Source organism: Pelodiscus sinensis, chromosome 3 (genome assembly GCF_049634645.1).
Source record: "Pelodiscus sinensis isolate JC-2024 chromosome 3, ASM4963464v1, whole genome shotgun sequence".
NCBI classification, from domain to species: Eukaryota; Metazoa; Chordata; order Testudines; family Trionychidae; genus Pelodiscus; species Pelodiscus sinensis.
The window spans coordinates 97,282,928-97,306,436 of record NC_134713.1 but is presented as its reverse complement, the minus strand read 5'-3'; the positions used below and the strand labels follow the sequence as shown (position 1 = coordinate 97,306,436).

Here is a 23,509-nt window from a genome sequence, read left to right as displayed (position 1 = left end):
CCTTTCCAAAGGTATCATGTTTTCAAAAACAAAGGCTGGTAAAATTAGTACTGAATATCATGAAACTATATGTTGCAGGTCAGAAATGGGAAATGAAGCCAGTGATAATAGTTGAGAAAGCAAAGCTCTTCACATTGAAAGCAAGTATTCTACTACAGCAGATGTGAAAATTTTTCAGTCTTCTGCTAAATAACAAATCCTAAACTGTATGGAATATTGTCAGGTATTTTAGGCAGCATGAGTGGTTAATACACCAGGATATTCAGGATAATTCTCTGTTAATGCCATCTCTGTGCTAAATAGAACTGTACCACCCATTTAATAAAAAATTTGTATGCCCATCATTTCACCATTTTGCCGTGTTATCACAATAACTGCATTACCCGAGTGCAGGGCATTTCCTGGAGATTAATGATCATCTGGTATTAACAGCCCCTGGCTGTGCCTTGAGCCATCAAATCATCTTAGCCTGTCATTAATCTCCAGGAAATTACCCTTCACCATTATTACTTAAAGATGAACTTCAGAGCAAAAATTACAATCAAGTTAAATACAGATTTCTCCTTTTAAAATTTTTACTAAGTTAGTTATTCAGAGCACAGAGCACAGAAGTAGGTTTTAACTAACCTTCTAAACAAAACAGTCTATAAAATCATCTTAGTACATCTTGATTCACTGAAGATACCCCGTAAAGCATCATCCAGTGCCATCATAGATATAATGAAGTACTCGACTTGCAATATTTACTTGTCAACTTGTTGCTATTGGGGATGGCGTTAGAGAATCAGGAAATAACAAGAAGTTTGATTCAAAGAGAGGAAAAATATGACTATTTGTAAAAGTTAGTTAAGACTTTTCTATGCTGATGTCTACTGTAGCTCATGAGGGGACATTCAACAAAGAAATATAATCTTAAGTGATAAAGGAAAGGTAGCTATATATTTACACAGTTTGGCCCTGTTTTCACTCTGAATTAAACCATATTGTTAAGAGAATAAGAGCAATGTACCATTTCCTTGAGATCCCTTGTAGTAGACATTGTCCTCTACATACAGCTAAGGAGACTTGCCATCCCAGATAATGATTTAATCAACATGGCAGAAACAGCTACTTATGATAGCTATAATATGTTTATTATTATAATGGGCAAAATAATTGACTGTGGATTATTAGAATTTCTTTAGACTGATTGTTTACCCTAAAGTATACTGATTATATTAGCAGTTTTTGAATGAGAAGTCCAGGCGCACATGTCTTACAGAAGGAACTTTTTAAAGTCCAATGGCTACTACAAATTGCACACAGCACGTATGTTTTATACTGTTGTTCATAAATATTTTTCATTGTCGATATTGATGTATTATGGCAAGGGTGGCCAAACCATGACATGCAAGCCTTATGCAGCTCTTGTGTAGCTAAAGTGAGGCTCCTCCTCTCCCACATCCCCATTGTCCACCTACGAGATTAGGTGAGGTGATTTCAGAGCTACTGCCCAGCTGCAGAGTGGTAGGGCTAGGGGCTTCTGCCAGAGATGACTGGTGCTTGCTCAGAGTGTGTGGAGGGGCGTGTTAAAGATTTCCTATCCTCGAAACAGGTTGAGTCATCCTTCCAGGTATGCCCCCCTTCCTCTCAGAGGCCCCTCCCTTCAGCTTCCAAATGTTAGTACCTTGTGAAGAGACAGCAGCAAAAAGTTGGAAGCTTCAGGGGGCATCAGCTTTGCAGAAAGGGGGCCTGGTGACACCATGAGACTAAGCAGGCCCTGCAAACTCTGGCAAAAATCAACGGGAGGGTGTGATTCCGCCTTGTGTGTTGCTTCTGTCCAGCAGGGAAGTGGATGTCACACGTGTCAGGGCTTGGGGCTTCAGCAGGAGTAAAACTGAAGACCTGGCAGGTGCCGACTCCTGGTGCTGAAGCTGCCAGCCCTGGCAGGCATTCCTTGGCCCTTGCATTTTTGAGAATTATTGTATGTGATTTGGAGGGTCAGGGTAAGTTAGGCCACCCCTGCACTATGGTATATCCATGTTAATGATAGCATAAAAAGATACCTGTGTGTTATGCTACAAATCTGTTCTGCACTCTAGATAGGGTAGATGCATGCATTTATTTGGTGTCGGTTTCTGAAATCTTTGTAAGTGTCATCAGGAGATCACAAGTTCACAAGTTAAAATTAACACGTGATGTGACTTTGTCAATTTGCTGAGAAGGAATGTAATAATTTTGCTAGACTGCTGAACTATATGCTCTGTGTAGATGATAAAATGTTTTCGTCTTGGTATGTGTCTCTTTTCTTTCCAACTCCCTCTCCTGTCCCAACTAGTTACTGAAAACCTAATTTTAGTCTGATTTGGGGGGGGGGGCCTGATTAAAAGGCATGTCAATGAATGTACTAAGCTAATCAATCTCAGATCAGTAATTTTGTGTTTGTTACTTTACCAGAGCCATCACTTTAAAATAAAAGGCAATCTCACTATCTGATGTCCATTTGTTTTTGGACACATCCTCATCTTTGATAAAGATGAAGATTTCTATAATCTGGAATAATATTTTTACTTTAAAATTTAAAGTTATATGAATTCCAAATGGAAATGTTCCAGTAGATATTTGGGTGAAGTGAATGAATATCAAGTGATGCTTCTGGTTTAATTTCTAAAAATGTTCTTTGTGTATTAATACCTTCTTCCTTTTTTCTCTTTGTCTTATTCTCTCTCATTCCGGTTTCCTGCTTTCTTTTATCATTCCTCCAATTTTATTCTGTTTTAAAAAAAAAATGAAAACAACCCATACGTAGTTATCCCCATTTGTCCTCGTTCAGCATCTTGCAGCCCTATCAGCCCTCTGTCCTACAAGGCCATGAACTATAGAAATCCAGCAGACCGAGCAAAATTATTTCTCACAGCAGCTGGACGTAGGAGGACCACGCCCTCAACAGGGGTAAGCATGCTAGTTGTATGAAGTGTAGTATCTGTAGCAGAGCCATATGGCATAAATTCACATTAGAACATAAGAAAAAAAATTGATAGTTTAGGAGAGTGGTAATGGAGTCTTTCACTTCTAGGTCACCAGTTAACATCATGCTAACTTGGTAATTATTTAACAGTAGTTTTTTGGGTTTTGTGATTTCAATTATTTTTAGTTCAGTTTCCTTAAAGGGCAAACATCAATCTCCCAATCAGCACCACTTCTGTTGATATTCTTCTTGTGTTGCGTGCAGTGTTATTGTAGCCGTGGGGGTCCTACAGTATTAGAGAGACAAGTTGGGTGAGGTAATCTTTTACTGCACTATCTTCTATTGGTGAGAGAGACCAGCTTTCGAATTACACAGAGCTCTCACTTACAGAGCTTGGCCCGATAAAAGATATTATTTTACCCACATGCTGATGATGGATGTCTCCAGGCCCTTGGCAATGAGAGGGGGGCTTGGCTCTGGGGCCCTCTGGAAGGCAGCCAGCTCTCAGCATCACCTGGACTGTGCTGTCTCTCCCCCAACCAGCCCTCAGAGCTGCCTGGACTGCACTCCATAGGGCTCCATTGGCAATTTTAAGGGCCCAAGAATCCAGATGCTGCTATGGTAGCAGCAGCCTGGCGCCCTGGGCCCTTTTAAATCACCAGGCATTGGGGTAACTGCCCCTTTTGCTCTCCCTCCATCGGCAGCCCTGCTCACCCACCTTCTCTCTCTAATTCTTGTAGGTAGTCTTAGCTAAGAGTAGTACAAAGTATAGAAACTGTGAGCTACTCTTTCAGCCTTCAAGATGGTTCCTTCAGATGGTTGCAGCATACACCAATACTGTGAAGAAGCTTTGATTGCTACTGCCCTGTGCTAAATTTGTCGTGCAAATCGAGTATTTCAGTCTCCAAGGTTATGAGTCTGGCACTTTTTATCAGTTTTTTTCATTATATTTTTTTAATTAAAAAAGAAGAAGAAAGGTTGGTTGTTTGGTGAAGAAGGCCATTTATGAATACTATTATTGGCAAAAAGAAGCTGTGAGCGAGCAGTTATTCCCCTTATGCTGTCTGTACAAATGGAGAAGCTGATAATTGTGATCAATTTATTTTTAAAATGTGTTTAGAAAGTACATGGTATTTTTTTAAAATTAATTGAGAATAACAGATCTACTGACTCTTTCCATCTTCAGTGCTGCTGGTGTCATTCTGCGGTTAAGGACATTTCACTAACAACCCAAAGCCTACATTTTTGTGCAACTTACAATTAATGGGCTCAAATGTTGTAAATCAGCATAACTTCATGAAAGTCAAGGGGGCTATGCCAATTTATACCACCTGAACATCAGTCCATTGATTTTTTTTTTTTAATTTTATTTTTTATTTTAAAGGCAAGATGTCATGGTGCAAAGTATTTTTACTTGAGGCCATCATGTGCTAACGTTTTTTAAAAATAATTTTTCCATTAAAACCTTGTTAACACTAAGCTTTATTGCCCAAAGAATTTCAGAATTCATGGAGGTCAATAGGGAAAATATAAAGGGATTGCAGAAGGGGTTCTTGTTTCTTCAGCTTTCTTTTCCTGTATTTTATAAAAATCAGTTTAAGTTCATGGCTGAGATGAAACACTATTGACATCTTTTAACTAATCAAATTCCAGACCAGCAATATGCAGTGCCTTCCTGTCTCCAGTGCTTTGGTTGATATCTGGCCATGGTTCCATATTATTGGTCTCTGACAAGATTATGCTGCTCCCTGAATGACAGGATACTACCTGATTAAAACATTTGATACGTACACGTGCACCAGTGTTGTTTTCTCTACAAATTATCCAATCTATTTTCAATGTAATAGCTCTAAAAGCTGAGGGTTTCTTATATTTAAAGGTACTCTGACATGTGGCCCCGAATTTTGGTCTCCTTTGAAACAGTTATAATATGGTAGGAGATATGTTCTGATATTGATTTCAGATTGCCACTGAATGGCAAAAAACAAAACAAACAAAAAACCCAGAACCTTGCCATTCCGAGAAAAGAGATTAAAAAGAAAATTACTATTCTGCATAAGGTTGAGCATTGTGTGCTTTTTGGCTGCTGAGCCAGCCAGAAGAGTAGGAGAAGAGCCATTATTTCAGAACTGTATTTCAGGCGTGTGTTGGCATCTGTGATGCTGGCACATAAACAAGGAAACAAAATAAATAGAGCTACGTGCACTTAAGCTTCATAAGTAGCTTGCCAGGGATGGAGGATGGGAAATCGCTTTTTGCTAACTGAAGAAGCACAATGTTCATAGTGAATGAAATGTGAATTTCAAGACTCCGTGGCTATTACCAACAGTGGAGAACAACATTTTGAAAAGGAATAATTATCTGCCTGTGTCAATTTAATATTTGAAAAGTTTCCCATAGCACCTTAGGACAGCACAGAGTGACTATTATGCATGCATACTATCAAATGCTCATTTCCTGGTATAGAACATCATTACATTTGTTGCAGGAGTCATGTTAGTATGCTTCCCAGTATTAGAACATAAGGGGAAAAAAAGACTTGGATAGTTTAGTAGCATGGTAATGGAGTCTTTCCCTTCTGGGTCACTAGTTACCATCAAGTTGGTAATTATTTAACAGTAGCTCTGTGGTAGCCAGGCTGTAGAAAGTGCTGAGGCAGCACTGATTTCTTATTTTCCTGTGCTGAATTTGTAGCTTATGGTAGGCTTCATGTGCCCATGTGAACTACTTCTGCAATATAATGTTTTTGTTTATTTGCTGATCAATAGACTGACAAAAAAGAAAAGGACCCCTCCACCAGTGCAAAGAAACTTCCTTCTCCTTCCAATCCCAAAACTAGATTGCTAGCTCTCTCTCCAGTTTGGTAAGTGAAGTATAGATGTTGGGTTTCACATATTAAGCTTTAATTGTTATGTCTGTTGAGTATTTCATTCGGCAACAGAAGACATGAATCAAAACAGCAATTAAAAGAAGCTCTATTCAGCAGTGACTGCACTGCACCTAAATCAGGGAGCCATTGTCTGGCTTGCTGGGGGGGGCGGTACACTGCTGTAAGGGGAAAGGAAGTAGCAAGGAATGGACATTCCTGCAGAAGTAGGGCAGGATAGCATGGCGACATTGACTCTTCCTCCAGGGACTGGGAGGGCTGAGGAATTGATAAAGGTTCAATCCTTGCAAGAGACATTTCCCAGACCAGGCAGAACAGCACACACTCTCCTATACTTGGAAGTGGCAAAATACCGGGTTTGGCCAGGATGCACTGAGGGCATTGCATTCATCACTCCTTTCTGGGGTGGAAGGGAGGGGGGAGGAGGCAGCTGGGAAGGATCATGCTTCCCACCCTTTTATAGCTTACTTTAACCTTCTTTTAAGGAGGGGTATGGTAAGGTCCCAGCAATGGATTGATTGTGGGCCAGGTTGGAAAAGAAGGGATGGGCTAGCAAAAGCTCCCCAGACATATATTTTAATATTCATGCACTGTACACTTTTATCTGCTGGGAACTCCCACATACCCATAATAAAGATGCATCCTGGTTAAACCATAACCAGTGTCTCCTGTTTTCCTTCCGGTATAACCAGACAAAGACTAAATCTGTAAAAAGGAAAGCATTCAGTGGCCTGGGATAGGGAAGAAAGGAAGATTATATCCTGTCAGTGCCCTTCTCACAGGAGTGTATTGAGGATTAGTTAGTTAATCTTCAAACCGCTTTGTAAACATTAAGTTGTGTAAAACTGTTGTTCTGTCTCCACGTGTTCCAGATTTCCTGTTCGTTTGGAGGGAGCTTAGGAAGCGATGATGGTTTTATCCAGTGCTTTTTTTGTTTCAAAAAAAAAAAATGGTGCCCGTACTCCAGGGGAAAAGTTGTTGAGTTTTGACTGGAGGTGCTGTTACTGTGTCTGGAGGTGCCAGTACTGCGTACTGGGCAGTACCGTCACAAAAAAAGCACTCGTTTTATCTATAGAGAAACTGTAAAGGTGCCCAACATATTGCCATCATTCTGTTTTCTTGTTTAAACAGGCATGCATCCAAGTCCTTGCCTCTTTTGCCTGGCGCACCCAAACAGATAACCTCCCCACCTGGCTCTTCTAAAATGCCCTCCTCTCGGACACGTCCTCCCTCCCCTGGCAATATCCGACCCACCAAGAAAGAGCTGAAACCAGAGAGTGAGAAAAAAGGGCTAGAGAAGGCGCCTGAGAAGGCAGCTGAGGAACAGACAGAAGAAAGAAAAGCAATTTCAGCAGCTGCTGGAGAATCTGTCATAGAGGAGAGTCTCCATGTCATATTAGAGCCTGCTCAAGGTGAGGATCATGATATTAATATCAGGGATGTTTTTTGAGTCCTCCTCTTTTTCTCTTCCCTTCCCACCCAGCTTATTACAGCTATACCAGTCTCAGTGCTTCTTCAATAATGGGTTTGTTGTTGTCCTTCAGAAATTCCTTAAAACGCATGATGCGTTATTGATCTGATTCTTTTGTGATTGATTTATTATTGTGGATTCTTTACATGGCTTTGCACAATTTACACCTAAAAAAATGTGATTCATTGTCGACTGAGTTGAAGTGGAACAACCATTGCATGCCACTCAGAGAGAATGTCTCATGAAACTATCATGTGAAATTACTCAGGTTACGAGAATGTCCAGGTCTGCTGTTGGCTTCTTATTATTTCCCTGCTGGAAATTCAGTGTCATGCAAAGATGCATTGCCCAAGGCTGGAAAATGAAATGAGAAGGTTACCCAGTCTTTTTCATTTTGAATTGTAAGGAATTTGTTAATATATTAATCTCTGAAGTGTTTTAGTGCTGCAGATACAGTTCTATCTAGGTGCAGCAAGACAGAATCAAAAATATGTAGGTAACCATTCAAGTGATACAACAGCATAAGAAAAACAGGATAAACGTTTTCCCCATTGACTGGTGGGGAAAGCTGGTGTTCTGTTTGTTTGTTTTAAGGGACCTTAGTACTGAATGCTGAAATGTTTTTTCAGAAAGCCAGCAAAAAACAGAAGGTAAGCTATATTACATCTCAGTAATATAGGGCCAAACTGATGAATGAACAGAAGCACATATTCCTATGTTAGTTAAACTAGATTTGTACTAATTTAGCCATGGTAGTAACACAGGCCCGTGGGAGATAAAAGCATGATCAAGTAGAATAATGAAATATAGAGGGAAACCATGGTGGAGAGCAAGAAGGAACAGGCAGTATACAATGGAGTACAGCAAGAAATTGGACAAGCATCAGTGAGGCAGAAAGGAAAGAGACGAGAGATTGATGCTGCTTTTGGGGAAAGGGGGAGGCAAAGAAAAGGAGAGGTGAAAGAAAGATAAAAAAGAAAATAGAGAAGAAAAAAATATGGAGATGGAATGTGTGAATCAGTGATAATGAAATGGTGGAAGGACAACAGGAAGAAAATACACAGAGCCCTTTTATGACAGTAAATCGGATTCAGGGAACAAATAATTTTTGTATTCCCCTGACATATTAGATATCCTTGTTCATTCTAGGAACATGGATAGAATAGTTGTTATGATCACTGATATTCCTGTTCTTTGTTATTGTGGATTCTGTATTTAAATAATCAAAGAAATAGATAGACAAGAGCAGAGGGGAGGGAATGAGCTGGGCTCCACTACTCCTAAGAAAAGAGCTGGTCCTTATCTTTTTTTGTTATAATTAATAGGTAGCCCCTAGAGTCCCCGTCTTGCCTAGAATTCCATTATGCAGGCATTCTACAGACACGTAACAGAAAGACAGTCCCTGTCCCCACAGAGCTTATGATCTAAACATAAGACAAAAGACAGCAAATGGATACAGCGGACTGTTGGAACACAAGGAAATGAGATCGTGCTGGTTAGTATAATAAGCAATTGATGTGCTTTTTTGAAGAAGGATCATGACTGAATTTTGCAAATGTTTACAGGGAGCATGGGATAAAGCTTGAAAGTGCTTGTTTGGAAACTCAGTGAGTAGGCGATAGAGACTGTTGTCCTTGACTGAGTGGAGGCAGGAGTCCATTTTTTAAGAGCATCTGAGATAATATGTAGGGTAGGAGTAGAGTATCAAGGACCTTGACATTGAAGACAACTAGTTTGTGTTTCATGCAGTGACAGAAGGGGGATAGTGGAGAGAAGAGAGCAGTAGATGTGAGGTAAGATTGATGTTGTCAGGGCCAGAGAATACAACAGTCGTTGAGAAACAAGAGGATGAAATCCTGGATAAAGATTTTAGCTATGAATAAATAAGAATAAGCTGGAGAATAAGGATCATATATTAGAGATATGCAGAAAGAATCTCTCTTTGAATGAGCTTCTTGCTGGCCTTTTACCTTAGGCATATCTGATCCTGAACTCAAATCTATCACTTGTGAGGTAGCAAATTGCACTTGATCCTAAATCCAACTCCCTTAAAGAGTTGTCTGCTCTGGCCATGTTGAATTTTAATGGGACACCCACAAAGAGATGTCAGAAACAGTGTAATATCAGGTTGGTCTGGTGGCACCGCTGAGAGGGTCAAATCCGTGCGAATTGCTTATAACCAGGGCTACTTACAGCCCAAGTCTGGGGACCTTCTCTATAAGGCACCAAACCAATCACACAGAGAACTTCAGTTGCCACCCTGGGCAGCAAGAAGCCTCACATGCAAATCCCCTTAGACACCTCTGTGTTCCCTGTACCACAACTAGCACCCACCTTCCACAGATGAGAGGTTATAAAACCCAATCTCACCAACTCCAAACAAGTTCTCCATATCCCAAAGGACCAGCCACAGTCCCAGGTCAATTTATACTTCAGACCTCACTCAAAAAAGCACGCTGAGTCAATCCTTTAGAATCTAAAATCTAAAGGTTTATTAATAAAAGAAAGAAAAGGTTGAGAGTGAGATTGTTAAAGAGAATACATTACATCAATCAATCACCATGTTCTTGATGCAGGCTCTTAGCAGAGATGTTACAAACTGCTAGCTTACAAGTCTCTGGAGTACATCCTATGTTAGGATAAGTCAACAAATGTTTCTGGGCCTTCTGTCCTTGCCAGTGGTGCTTCTGGAGCCAAGGGCAGGCGTGAAGACGAGATGAAGGTGTGTCCTTCTCTGGTAAGGGGCCATTGTGTGCTCCTCAAGTATCAATTGGCAACACTTAAGAGCCACTGTCCATGCAGTATCGAGCAACTGCCCCCCCCCAGCAGAAAACATTTAAAATATAAATACAAAGCCCATATTCATAACTGTATGCACACAGATTGTACAAGTGCATGAGTAGCCTAGACAGAGCCGGGATAGCATAAGCTTTTGTTTGACACCTCACATGGCCCGCTTTGCACTAAATTTGGACCAAATGCACACTAGTGGGTGAAACAGTGATCTGCCTGCTCACACTAAAATCCAGTAACGTGACACACAGGCAAAGATTTTAATCTGGACAGGAAGAAAAGGGTCCAGAATGAAGAGGTAGATCTGAGTGTTGTCGGCATAAAGATAGTAGTTGAATTTCTGTTTTCTAATGCGAACCTGAAAAAATGGTTAGAGAGGTTGGAGGAAATCTGAATGCCTGTCCAAGGCTCACCTCCACCAGTAGAGCATCTTGTAAAGCGAGCTCACCTAGTCTTATATTAGTCAAAGTAATATTCCACTTAGAGCGGTCCATTCCACAAAGTAAAGAAAAGGTTTTCATTGACTTAAGCAAAAAGGTTTGATCAGAATTAGGTTTTGACCAGGCCTGGCTCCTTGGGTAAGAGACAGGGGGAAAGCCCTTCACTGGCTGCCTCAGAACTGGCCACGGCTTTGACAGAAACAAGCAGCCTTTTTTATCTGCTTTGCTAGCACTGATAGGCCTCTGCCCTCCCTGGCCCTTCAAGCCGCTTCATGACCAAGTCTCACTAGTTCCACTAAAAGCTGATTCTGAGAGTCTGTTTCTAGGCAACCTGTGGAGGCCTGGATCACTGCCCTTCTCTGGCAGGTTCCTGACGCAGGATGCTCTAAGGCAGTGGAGTCCCTGGATGCAGCCTGGGATTGCCTAGTACAACCCATCACTGAGCCTTTCCTTTTTCCATTTACAATGTGTTAATTACATTTAGGAGGAATTGGGCAACGATTCGTCACCCCTCGCCCCCCAGTCCTTCAGTTGTCGATTTTTCCACATCGTTGTCAATCTAACCACCTCGCGGTACATGTCATTGACACCGCCAGAGCCATTGCTGCTTATGTGGGTGTGCTTTCTTTAGTTTAGTGAATATATTGATAGCAGTCCCTGAGTAATGTGTGCCTGGCCTCTAGCAGAAAAAAATTCAGTTAATCTTCTGTGATGTTTGTGGAGGAAACGACAGGTGTTCAGAAGCCAGGCAACCGAACAGAAATGTGAACGAATATTTTATTTAAGAAAAAGCACACTCCAGTAATAAATGTTAGATGGCACAAACCAGAGCTGTCAGTTCTGCCACTGGTTATGTTTTAGGTCTGCACTGTCAGAGTTGCTCCTGCAAATTGTCCCGTGAAATCTATATTCAAGATCCGACTCAAATGCAGCTTTCAGACTGAGAGTGGGGCTGCTCCTAACAAGTGTAACATTGCATTACAAAAAAGGAGATGGCTTGTGTCTGCAACTGGCTGGAGGTGGACAGTGGACATGAAGGCATCTGCTTGCTCAACATTTTTGGAATGAGCAAAGGAGCCATTAGAATGGGGAACACGGAGGCCAGATTCCTGGATGGTTCTACTCCCAGCTCTGTCACTTGCTCACTGTGTGAACTTGAGCAAGATACTTGGTGTCCCTATCTGTAAAGTGAGTGCAATATCTGTGTCATACAGTGTGGTGAGGTTTATTTAGCTAATGACTATGAAGCTATTTAAGATTCTAGGGTGAAACGTGCTAAGCCTGTGCAGAATAACGTTTATGTGGGTAATCTAATATATAAAGGAGAATGTTTGTGCGCTAATAACTTGGACACTATAAGAGCTACCGCAACCAAATTTTGCATGGGATAACCTTTTATCCAGGAGAAGGTTTTAAAGTACTGTGGGAGGGAAGAGATGAGAGACCGATGCCTCCCCCTGGGGCTGCACGGAGCTTGACACTGCAGGGAGAAGCAGCTTCCTGGGGGAAGCAGCGGGGCCAGTCACTCACTAAGGCCAGCGGAGGGACAAGGAAGCAGAAGGCGGGCTCGGATGCCAGCGGCAGGCACGTGGCTCCCTTCCCCCTCCCTCTCCTCAGGCTCCTCACCTCAGTTATATCAACTGCCATCTTATATTTCAACACTGTATACTGACAAAATGCAAGGACAGTCACTTAAAGTAGTTGGAATTGATTTAGAGCCATCTTGCTTTTCACATGGACAACTCTATGTTGAGTGTTCAAGAGTAGGAAGTGGAAAAAATTGTACATATTTGTTAAGAATAATGAAACGAAACATATAGTTTACAATTAAGTTTTTGATGATAACATGTAAAATTGGTTGTTTTATACTTTTTTATAGATATTTTAATCCCTATAGAACTCAGTGCAACTTTTGTACCATTCAAAAACGATAATGGACTACTGTTTTTCTAAATTTTGTTCCTCCACTTTCCTGAGCAATGCCGGGTAACTCCCGCTAGTAACTGAATAACTGCAAAACCAGTGCAGGTTGGTGTGCAGAGGGCTGTCCAAGACCTCCTTAATTGGAGGTCACTTTCAAAACTGAAGGGCCTGATGGCATTAGCAGAACCCCAGCTCAGGCCCCCAAAGGCAGATAAGTGGCCAGAAGGGACTGTATGGCAAACTTCCCACTACCTCTGCACTGCATCCAGTACTCATACAAAAATGGGATAGACCAGCCCAAGTGGCGTCAGTCTGCCATGGACTGCTTCAGCAACTCTTTAAGGCTTTTTTCTACCATCGGGGCTCCTATTATGCCCTGTCTGAGTTTAGAGATGTTCTCCTCCCTGGGAGAATTCCACCTCAACAGCAACTGCTCCTGTGGGTACACAAAAGAATCCGGATTTCAGAAGCTAGTGAGTTCCACTTCTTCTAATGCAACCCTTATAGACCTAAAAATATTTTGTAATATAAGTTCTAGCTATTCAAATTATATTTGCCATCCTCCTAGGGAGGTTTATTCATCTGTACGCTTTTGGATGTTGTTGTTTTTTAACACAGCATCTTATGGATGAATTTCCCTTTTTTGCCTGTTTCAGTAGCTGCTCCAGCTTCGCCCCCTGCTCCACCAGCTGCTCCACCAGCTGCTTCACCAACCCCTGTTCCTAGCAAGGTTTCGGCAGGTACTACTGACCCAGAAGAAGCAACAAGACTGCTTACTGAAAAGAGACGGCTGGCTCGTGAACAGCGAGAACGGGAGGAGCAAGAAAGGAAGGAGAGGGAAGAGACCGAAAGGTGACACACACATCTGCTCAGTGAAGAGGATTCATTTTGGCATCTTTATGTCATTTTGGTAGCTACCTTAGGCTACGTCTACACTGCACTGTTGTTTCGGAATAAGCTATTCCGGAATAGTTATTCCGAAACAGAACATCTATATTGCAGGGAAGCTTCAAAATAAGTTCAAGGCAGGTTTCCCTAATGTAGATGTGCTATCTCGATTTAGAACTCCAGGAGGAATAACTTAGAATGGCTCTGGAGAGGGGCTATTTTGAAACAGCGGAAGTAGAGCAGCTCCACACACTTGATTTTGCAATAGCTATTTTGGAATAGGCGTTATTCTTCATAGAATAAAGAAATTGGAATAAGCCATCCGTTATTTCAAAATTATTTCACGATAACGGAATTGCTGTGTAGACTCTCGCAGTTATTTCAGAATAATGGCCATTATTCCGAAATAACTGCTGTGTAGACACACCCACAGTGTTTAATATGGAGGGTTCAGAACCAGTCTGTAAAGAAAGGAAACATTAAAAATCCAAACTGAAGGAATAATTCTGTCTTGTCAGTATCTGTTTCCATGAGTCAGGCAAGCAAGAAAATTATGAAGCTAAACATCTGAAAAATTTCTGAACACATGCGCCTCATCTGTTCATATGTGCATTTAGTTTTTAAAAGTAGATAATGGAGGACAGATCTTCTGTTGGTATAAATCACTGTATCTACAGTTGAAATGAGTAAAGTTGTGGTAGTTTACACCACAGCTGAGGAATTTGCCCGTGGCCATCTTCATCCTCATGGTTTTGATAATCCTGGGTGGTGCACCTAAGAGGCTTGGGGAGGCTTAGCCTCCCCCAAAAAGGCTGGCCAGGCAGTGGGCAAGAAATGCCAGATGCATCAAGGGTCACGTCTCCTTGCAGGCATGCTGGAGCACCGCTGCTGGAAGTTCCCTAGAAGCTGGAGGGGCCACTGGCACCCAGAATGTGATTCCACCCATGCTCCACCCCCTGGACCTGTCCCCACTCAGCCTCCTCCCTGAGATCCTCCCTCTGCTCCACTTTTTCTCCTGGGGGCTCACTCTCGTTTTTGCTGCTCACTTCTCTTTACCCCCTCCTCCAAGGACCTCTTACCCTGCTCCATTGTGTACTCCTTTCCGCTCCCTCCCCCAAGGCCTCCTGCACACCACTCACTCCTCTGCACCCTTAACCTCCCTTCCCCCCCTCTCCGATCATCCTTAAGGCAGAAAAAAGGGATGGGGCTCTGTTCCCCACCTTTCTGGCACCCTTAGCTGAGTTGCTCTGGCATCAGCACACACTACTACGTGGCCCAGCTGTGGGATTCCTCCTCTTTCTGTGCCTACTGATGCCAAAGCAACTGAGCTAAGGGACGCTGGAAAAGGAGTCAAGGAGGCCATGGTCCCATCGCTTTCCATTGAGGGGGAAGAGGCTGAGTGTGGGTGGGGGCAGGACCCCCAGTTGTAGGGAGTTTCCAGCACTCCTGTAAATTTCCCCAAATGAGTCGTCTGATGATAATGTCTGTAGGGTCTTCAGGGAATGTGTGTTTAGATTTCCAATAGCTGTGGTTTATAGTCCTCTCCCTTCTCTCGTTTATGCCAAGACTTTCTCGTAGTTCTGGCTGTCAGTGCATGTCTCACTCTGTTTCTTTAGCCATCTCTCACCAACTGACTCACCACTGGGTCACTGCAGCTCACCTCTGTCACAGTTGCACTCAGTCAGGAGCTGAGTAAAATAACAATGACATGTCATTGTTCTGTTGCTGTAGCCCAGGGTCTACCACGCTTAACACTTGGGTTTCATGGTCGTAGGCTAAAAAAGGAGGAGCTGTCACAGAAGATAGCTGAAGAGAGGGCTCGCCGGGAGGAGGAGGAGGCTCGCAGGCAAGAAGCGGAGCGAAAGCAAAGGAAGGAAGAACAGGAGCGAGAAAAGGAAGAACTACTACGCCAGCAGGCAGAAGAAAGAGACCAGAAAGAGAAGGAGGAGATGGAACGCATTCAGAAACAAGTATGCTTCTCCATGGAGTTTTCATCCTAGCTTGTGTGCTGGGGATTTGTTACTAATCTCATGGGCTGCTCTAGATTTTCTTTTGGATGTGCTGGTTATATTACACATTTTAAGTGGTTTATGGACTGACTCTTGCATTCATAAATGAGTACAGATCAGGGTGGGATGTATTTCTGTGGAAAAAAACTACTAGTTGATGGATCTTTTTCTGCAGAACTTTAGTTTTACATTTCAAATTAGCCCCTTGATACTATATGCCAAATTCTCTAGTAATGTGATCCTATTGAATACAATGGTGTTATACCAGAGGAGATTCTGCTTGGAATCCGGCACGTCCTCTTCCCTCGCCACAGGAAGCAATGCTGGTGCTGTGATCTTGCGGGGGGGGGAGGGCGGCGGGAGGATGGCTTCAAGACTGCAGGCAGGCAGAGGCCTGAAAAACTACTGCTGCCATCCTCCTTTAGGGGAGCCTGAGACCTGCGGGGAGGACAGGGTGCCCCCGGAGGAGGGGCTGGGGAAACACCGAGCCATGGCCGCCTTTCCTGCTGGAGACTGCACTCAGGATAGGGGGGCTGGGCGATGCAGAGTGACGTGATTACCCTGCAGGAAAAGGTTTTTTTTATAGAGAGCTAAAACAAGATGAAACCTCTTCAAGTGCAAATCTCAATGCATCCTTAACTGGGGAACTATTATAGTGCCTCCAATAATACAAGACGGTCTTGTCTTATAGAGGAATCCCTTCATATAATACCTACCAAGGGAGCCTTACATTTAATTAGAAAACAGGAAGTGAAGGCTTGTTCTGTATGTGCATATGACTGTTTGTCCTTGCTTTTGTTAAGCAATGACAGCGTCGGGAGCACAGAAGGAAATTCTGCTGTTTTCTTTTGACCCTATCAAAAGCATCCATCAGTCAAGTGCATTAGTCTCATGAACACTTAGCTAGCTGCTAGGTTAGGAAATGCATTTACATTAGTCATCTTCTGTGTATTCATGCATGCATCATATGACAGACACAGAAACAAACAAGATTACCAGCTTTTTTAATTTACATAAAATTAAGAGAAAAGAGAGGTGCACAGACATTAATTAAGAAGCCTGCATTTCAATCTGGAAATGCTGTTCATGACACAACGCCAAAAATTCTTTCTTAGATTGTTATAAATGAAAATGTCATCTAAAGATAGGCAGAATCCAGTGTGGATCAGCTGTTTCACTGTGAATTAATCCTTATTTCTGTTCTTTTCCCATTACTCAGAAAGAAGAAGCTCGCCAGAGAGAAGAGGCTGAGCGAATTCGGTTAGAGCGTGAAAAGCATTTCCAAAGAGAAGAACAAGAGCGGTTAGAAAGAAAGAAGGTAACCGAATGCATGCAGGGAATCTTGGCACTGAGTATCTCAGCAGTTTGTTTTTATTTGCATGTGCACTGTAGAAAGATGTGCAAAGTTATTGCAAATATTGCTTCAGAAATTCACTGATAGGCTGATCCATAGCCAGTGAAGTGAATGGAAAGACTCCCATTGTTTTAATCAGATTTAGATCAAGCTACAAGTGGTTACAGAAATTGAAGTGATTTTGCTTCTTTTCAGTAAATACCAATTTGAACATATTAACAGGTCCTAGAGTGACTTTTAAATCAATGTCAATAAACATCTTCCTTTCCTTTCTGTGACTTTCTTTGTAGCGGCTTGAGGAGATCATGAAAAGAACTAGGCGCACAGAAGCTGTAGACAAGGTATATGCTACATCTCATCATCCATTTAAAAAGCTGGGCATATGTGTCACTTTTCTCCAGTGCTGCTTTTAATTTACAAAATTGTGTTTCCTTTATAGAAATCTAATGAACAGCAAAATGGAGAAATATCTAAAGCAAATGTTACTGGCGAAGCAGGTACGGCATTTGACTCTGCGGTTAGCACAGAACAAGAACAAATACATAGCCAATGAATTGAGGTTCACAGGATTTTGGAACTGTGTGATCTAATCTAAGTAAAATAAATGTCAAGAGCACAAGGGACTCACTCAGTTTTTGAGTCAATTTTAATTATTTAAAATTTCTAAACCAGAAATTTCTCAGATTTTTGGGGGGAACATTATTATCGTAAATCTTTCCTGAGAGCTATGTAGCTCTCTGGTTGGCAAGAAAATGTGGTTTATCATTGCTGTGGGAATGCTCTTTAGAGGGAAAATGAACAAGTGAATAATGATAGCGATACCAAGTTTGACAGTGCTGATTCTACCATTTTACTAGAGAGGTGCTACAGCAATAAGAGCCTGCTCTCTCGGGGATTTGCCATATTAACCCCTGTATTTAGGATTTTTTTTTATCTCATTTGTTAAAACAAATTGCTCCAGTCTGAAATTTGATATGCCATAATGCTGAATAGTACTTGTCCCTTTTATATAACTTCATAGTCCTGAATGAATAGTAGTTAATACAAAGTATTATTAGACATAAAATATCCAAAAGTCATTACCTGAGCCTATTTGATTTACTGATTTTAAAGCCCATTTGTGACCACTCTCCCCACCCTCTCTTCCACTGCACAGGGCTTATTCATATCATGAGTCTGAATACAAGAAGAAAGGGGGCTGCTCATGCAGTATTCAAGGGCTCTGTTTTGTCCTTCTTTCCACACACATGCCTCAGCTAATAGAGCTGGCTGGCTGGGGAGTATTCTGAAGTTGCTGCAGCATATTGCCCCTCCCATCCCACCACGCAAAGCTGGAGATCCTGCAGAATACTGACTCTGGAGCGTGTCCTTGAGTAGCAATTCCTTCTGGATGCAATTTAGTTTAGTCAACAATAAATCGTAGGTTAATATTTGTAAAGCATATTGCAAAGAACCATAGATGGAAAGTGCTATCTTAGAGCCAAGCATAATTATTATTAATAAAGATAATAGGGACGTGGGTGCAAACATGCTCCGCAACACAATGCCTGACTGGTTGAAAATGAGACGGAGGCTCCTCAAATGGGATTTAGGCAATTAGGAGTCTAAAATCCTATTGACTGACCTCTAGTGATGAGCCCCCTGGATCAAGAGTGGAGGCACCCTGGCAGAACAGTGCAAAGGAGCTTACAGTTCCGTTTTTTTTTTTATTATTAGTTTAGGGCAGTCAGACAAGTACCTTTCAGTAGCAGCAGCCTATTAGGTTTTGATACAGTTGTGCAGGGGGAGGCACTATTTCTGAGGGGTTTTTAGCATGTTTTACGAAGCAAAATGTCACATGTTCATACAATGTTACGTCTGAAATCAACAGCTAGAGTTAAGACTGAAAATGTATCCGTATCAGAAACCTGCTCTTACCGTCCTTGGTAAGATTTTTTTCAGCTGCAGGGTCATGACAACACTAGGACACATCAACTGTTTCCCTAATTGTCCCAATGTTTAAACATAAACCACAGAGTTGTAGTTTCTGTTTTTGTAGATTGCAAGTGGGGCAGTTGCATTTGTTATCCTGTTTGTGCGTGTTGGTGGAGCGAAGTATGAAAACATCACGCTTTCTCTAGATGGAAATAAGTTTATGTACAGTGTTTTTGTAGATACCAAGTCTAGAAGGGACCATATCAGTCTGAGTTCCTGTATGACACAGGTCAAAAGCTGAAATTTACTGCTGTTAAAAAGAAATATACTGCACACCAGACTTTTGTTTATTCATTCGTGATTGGGTTATATTAAATTGTTACGGAGGAACTCTGACTTGATATGTATTATTACTGATTGAAGTGTTCTTGACTGAACAAAATTTGAGGGATTATCCTATTTTCTGGGCAGACTGTCTTTAAATTTTTGTGGACTCCTTTTATTGTCTCCTTTCTTCTAGCAACCAGTCCCATATCTCCCTTAGAATCTGTAGTGGCATCTCAACTTCCACATCTGACAGAATCACCACACAATGGGGAACCAGTAACCCTCTCACAGATGGTCACTTCACATCAACCTACAGTAAATATGGACAGGTGAGAACAGTCACAAGGATTGTAGAAAGTTTAGAAGATGAGAGATGTTAAAATAACTTACATTCTCATAATTTCTATTTTTTTTTTGGGGGGGGGGGTTCTTCCCAGTGCTCTGAAAAGGAAGTTTGTATATATTTCACTTAACAGTGATCCATTTTTCTCTGGTTGTAATGATGAAATTTGTAAAACCATGGCACTCTTACTTTTTGCAATATTATTTGAAAATAAATTGCTGTTTGCCAGAAAATACTGTAGTTGTTAAATCTCAATGGGGAAGGATTATTTGTTCCTTTCTAGAAGTTGAAATATTATTGGCTGTGCACCCCTGTGACAGAAAACTGCTTTCTAAAGCAATTTTGCATTCACAGAATTAGTTTTCCTGCATACAGGGCCACCCCATCCATAAGATGGTTTGGGACAACTGTGATTTGAGGGACCTGTGCTTTTTGAGGGGGCCCTGAAGGGTCTAAAGTGGACTCAGGAATTAGCAGGGGACCTGGTGTTGACTGCAGGAGTCGGTCCTACTCCCAGACTTACCAGCGGTGATGAGGGGGAAGCGGAGCAACCCAGCACCATCCGGCTCCGCTCCCCCAACTCCCAACTGCTTTGTGTGGGGGAGAGGTCTTGGAGGAAGGGATAGAACTGCCCCTTTCACTCACTGGTGGTGGTAAGTGGGGCTACATGGCTGGAAGCTAGTAGAGCAGGCTAAGGCTGACAGGTTCCATTTCCTTCTGCCACTGGTAAGTGCGGGTATGGGTTCCTGACCCCTGCTGCTGGTGCCAGGCCCCTTGCCCATTCCCCGGGCTGTGTCACCCAGAGGAAGAGGCTTGGGAAGAAGTGGAATAGGGGTGAAGAAGGAGCAAAGATAAGGCAGGAAAAAGTGGCGGGGAATGGAGCAGGGGCAGAGGCTTACGGGAAGGGGTGGAGTGGAGACAGAGCAGAGGCAAGTTAGAGAATTATCCTGGGTTAATTAAAAACATTAATTCCCATACAGGTAGTTTTGGAAGCCAGGCATTTGACATTGCAGGTCCCTATAACTATCGAGCAAGTTGTGTACATTTTGAGAGAGTCTGTTGAAACGCTTGAAAACATTTCTATTTAGCCAACTAAAGGCTGGTGTCCTGTGGGGTTGAGCTGTCAGTTTTTCTCAGTTTCAGTAGTTGCTCTTCTCGTATTGCACTGCAGAATACCAAGTTACCCTAATGTGAGTTCATGTTTTATGCAGCTAGAGCCAAAATATCAATGAAAAATCTGGCAAACACACTTTAATGGGCAGTATGCTCTGCAGCATGAGTGATCCTAATTAAAGGAGGAAATCTCAATATCTCTACATGCCTGAGAGATTCTTAGCTTCCTGTCACACTGACAAGGAGGCCTTTCCTAAGAGAAGCCATGACAGTGACACTGAACATTGAACTGTGTTAGATGAACTGCACAAAGCTGTTTCCTAATTGTATAAGGCAGCTATTAAATTCTAATTATTTCTCAATCTGAAATGCATCTTGATGTTTGTAATATAGTAGATGCCTCTCTAATGGTTGCTGTCATGTAGCATCATATTTAGAGTAGAAAGAACCTCAGAGCAGCTGAGATAGAGAATGAATAAATATCACGCAGCTGCCGCCACAGAACCAGAAAGAATCTAGTACTCTATCTATGGAAAGGCAGAAGCATAGCAGGTTGGGCTGAGTGGCTCTAGAGATTTTGGGTACTTCTAGACTACATGCCTCTGTTGCCAGAGGCATGTAGATTAGGCTACCAGACATCGGAAAATGAAGCGGCGATTTAAATAATCGCAGCTTCATTTAAATTTACATGGCTGCCGCGCTGAGCCGACAAACAGCTAATCAGCTGTTTGTCTGGACGCGCGGGTGTCGACATCAAAGGTATTTGTCAACCACCCAGGTATGCCTCCTGGGATGAGGTATACCTGGGTGGTCGACAAATACCTTTGATGTCGACTATCGCGCTGATCAGCTGTTTGTCGGCTCAGCACAGCAGCCATGTAAATTTAAATGAAGCGGCGATTATTTAAATCGCCGCTTCATTTTCCTATGTCTGGTAGCCTAATCTACATGCCTCTGGCGACAGAGGCATGTAGTCTAGACGTACCCTTACAAAATGTCTGCGTTGCACAAACAAGGTTTGTCTTTTGCAAAACAGTTTTGTGCTTGGTTTGAAAGGAATTGATGTCATGGCCCAAATTTTCTTCTCTCTGCAAAATCTAAGTGGATTTGTGCTGCGGAGTTTCCTGAGCGGCTCCTGAGGGATGGAGTCATTCTCTCAGCTCATGGTACGACAGTGAGGATGCCTCACAGCTGCTAATATAGTCCTTGGCCTCCGCAACTACCTCCTGCAAGAGGTTCAGATTTTAACTGGTGACTGATCTGAATATTGTGTATCCACTGACCACAGCTTCCCTGGTTCATTCCTAATATTCCCTTTGGTGCTCTGCTTAGTGGTACTTAAACCTCAATTGCAGCACAGTCTGCCTCTCCCCGTTCGATGCCTCCTGTATTAGTTATTCTGCCTTTTGGGTCAATACCCGAAGGAGGGGCTTGAGGATGGGTTTTGGCCATTATAAATGGGTGCTTTTACATATTAATAGAGGTATCGGTTCCAGGGTACTGAGCTGTGGAAGTTCTGTAGTTTACCAACATCAGGAATCATGCAGCCTTTGTAGGGCAGCGTAGGTAGGAGTGAAAAGTTAGTTGATCTTCCCCCATCCACTTGCTGGAGCACCTGACTTACTAAGGCTGTTGGTGGGACCAAGACTCAAGTGAAATCCCCGCTTCCATGTTAATACAAGTTGGACCTAGGGATGTAAAATCCCATTTAATTGGCTAACTGGTTAAACATACTGTTTAACCAGTTAACTGATTAAAGGAGGACAAGCAGGGGGAGGACACTCCAGCCCAACTGGAGTGCATCTCCTCCCCTCTCTCCCCCACACCTGCCACTGGGCTAGAAGGTCCCCCATCCCTGCAGCAGGTATCCTGACCAGAGCACCCTTGCCTGCGCAGTGCTTGGGTCCGCCACAGGCAGGGGCTGCGCTGAAGCAGCTCCTCTCTGCGGTAGACCTCCCACAGGGCTGGAACAGTGCCCCATTATGGGTGAGGCTTACCAGTTAAACCTTCACATCCCTAGTTGGACCTCCCTCGTCTATCACCTTTGAGACCTGAGCAGTCCTGCATGAGGAATTTTGCTGGCCAGGGTAATTAATTTCTAGCTCCCTTGTCACAGGCCCTCCGAGCCTTGGCTCAGTGGCCTCCCAGCCAGCTCCCCTCTCCTCCGCTGCCCTGATGGCCCCACCGAGTTTCCTGGCTCCACCAGGCAGCCTTGCTGCCACATGCCAGACTCCCAGCCTCGATGCTGTCCTGCAAGGCTCCCAGCTGCCAGCCTTCCATTGGGATTCTCTGGTCCTGGAACATCATTGTCAGTTTAGAGAAGTTCAGGCTATAGATACAGAGTAATTGAAAAATGAAAGGGATACTAGGAGAAGAAGGCAGTTGACTTGAATGAAAAATTTTTTGCCTTTTAACTAGCTGCTCTGAGCTTGTTATCCTGCTAGGACTTTGTTATCGCTGGAAGATCAATAGTCTTTTATTAGGGATGGTAGCAAATAGCAGAGTAAACAATTAACCCAGGCTTATGGGTTAATCCTATCAACTACACACACTCCCACTCCTTGCTACCTCTGCATCAAGGGCAGCAAGGTGGGAGGGAGCAGGAGCCGGAGTCCGTGAGGAACTGACTTTAAACACGCTCCCCATGAGCACCAGATCTGCCTGTCCCCCCCACACGTGTGCTGCTGCCTCTGATAAAGAAGCAGCAGCATGGAGGGTGACGGGGGCAGGCTGAAGCTGATACACACGGGGAGCTGGCTTTCAAGCCGGTCCCCACGTGTGTCGGCTCCATGGACCCGCCTGCCCCTCCCCTTTCTGCCTCTTACAGAGTCAGCAAGGGGGGACAAGCAGGAGCCAGTGCTGGGGGGAGCATCCCATGGAGCAGCCTCTGTCCATGGCAACCCTGGACACCCCATGGACAGGGGCTTCTGCTACCCCATACTGCTGCCACTGTATTAGAGGCAGTTGCATGGGGTGGAAGGCAGCCAGCCTGCATGGGGAGCTATTTTTTAAACTGGATCTCCTTGTGGACCAGTTCTCACCAGCCATCCGGGGTGGCAGAGAGCTCCACGGGTGTGGGACTGGGAGTGCACTGGCTGCC

General features: G+C 43.1%; 1 protein-coding gene across 5 annotated transcripts in view; it reads left to right on the top strand.

The window, feature by feature from the left end:
- The window catches only part of MAP7 (microtubule associated protein 7), a 193,142-nt gene that overhangs the window by 161,038 nt on the left and 8,595 nt on the right, over positions 1–23,509 (top strand). For 3 of the 5 annotated variants that reach the window (XM_075924252.1, XM_075924256.1, XM_075924255.1), the window contains exons 8-16: positions 2,789–2,931; positions 5,716–5,810; positions 6,966–7,246; positions 13,118–13,313; positions 15,124–15,319; positions 16,578–16,676; positions 17,003–17,053; positions 17,152–17,209; positions 19,147–19,282. In XM_075924252.1, coding sequence (XP_075780367.1) covers positions 2,789–2,931; positions 5,716–5,810; positions 6,966–7,246; positions 13,118–13,313; positions 15,124–15,319; positions 16,578–16,676; positions 17,003–17,053; positions 17,152–17,209; positions 19,147–19,282 — 1,255 coding nt within the window. The remainder of the gene's footprint in view (positions 1–2,788; positions 2,932–5,715; positions 5,811–6,965; positions 7,247–13,117; positions 13,314–15,123; positions 15,320–16,577; positions 16,677–17,002; positions 17,054–17,151; positions 17,210–19,146; positions 19,283–23,509) is intronic. The other 2 variants (XM_075924253.1, XM_075924254.1) reach the window with 2 other exon arrangements.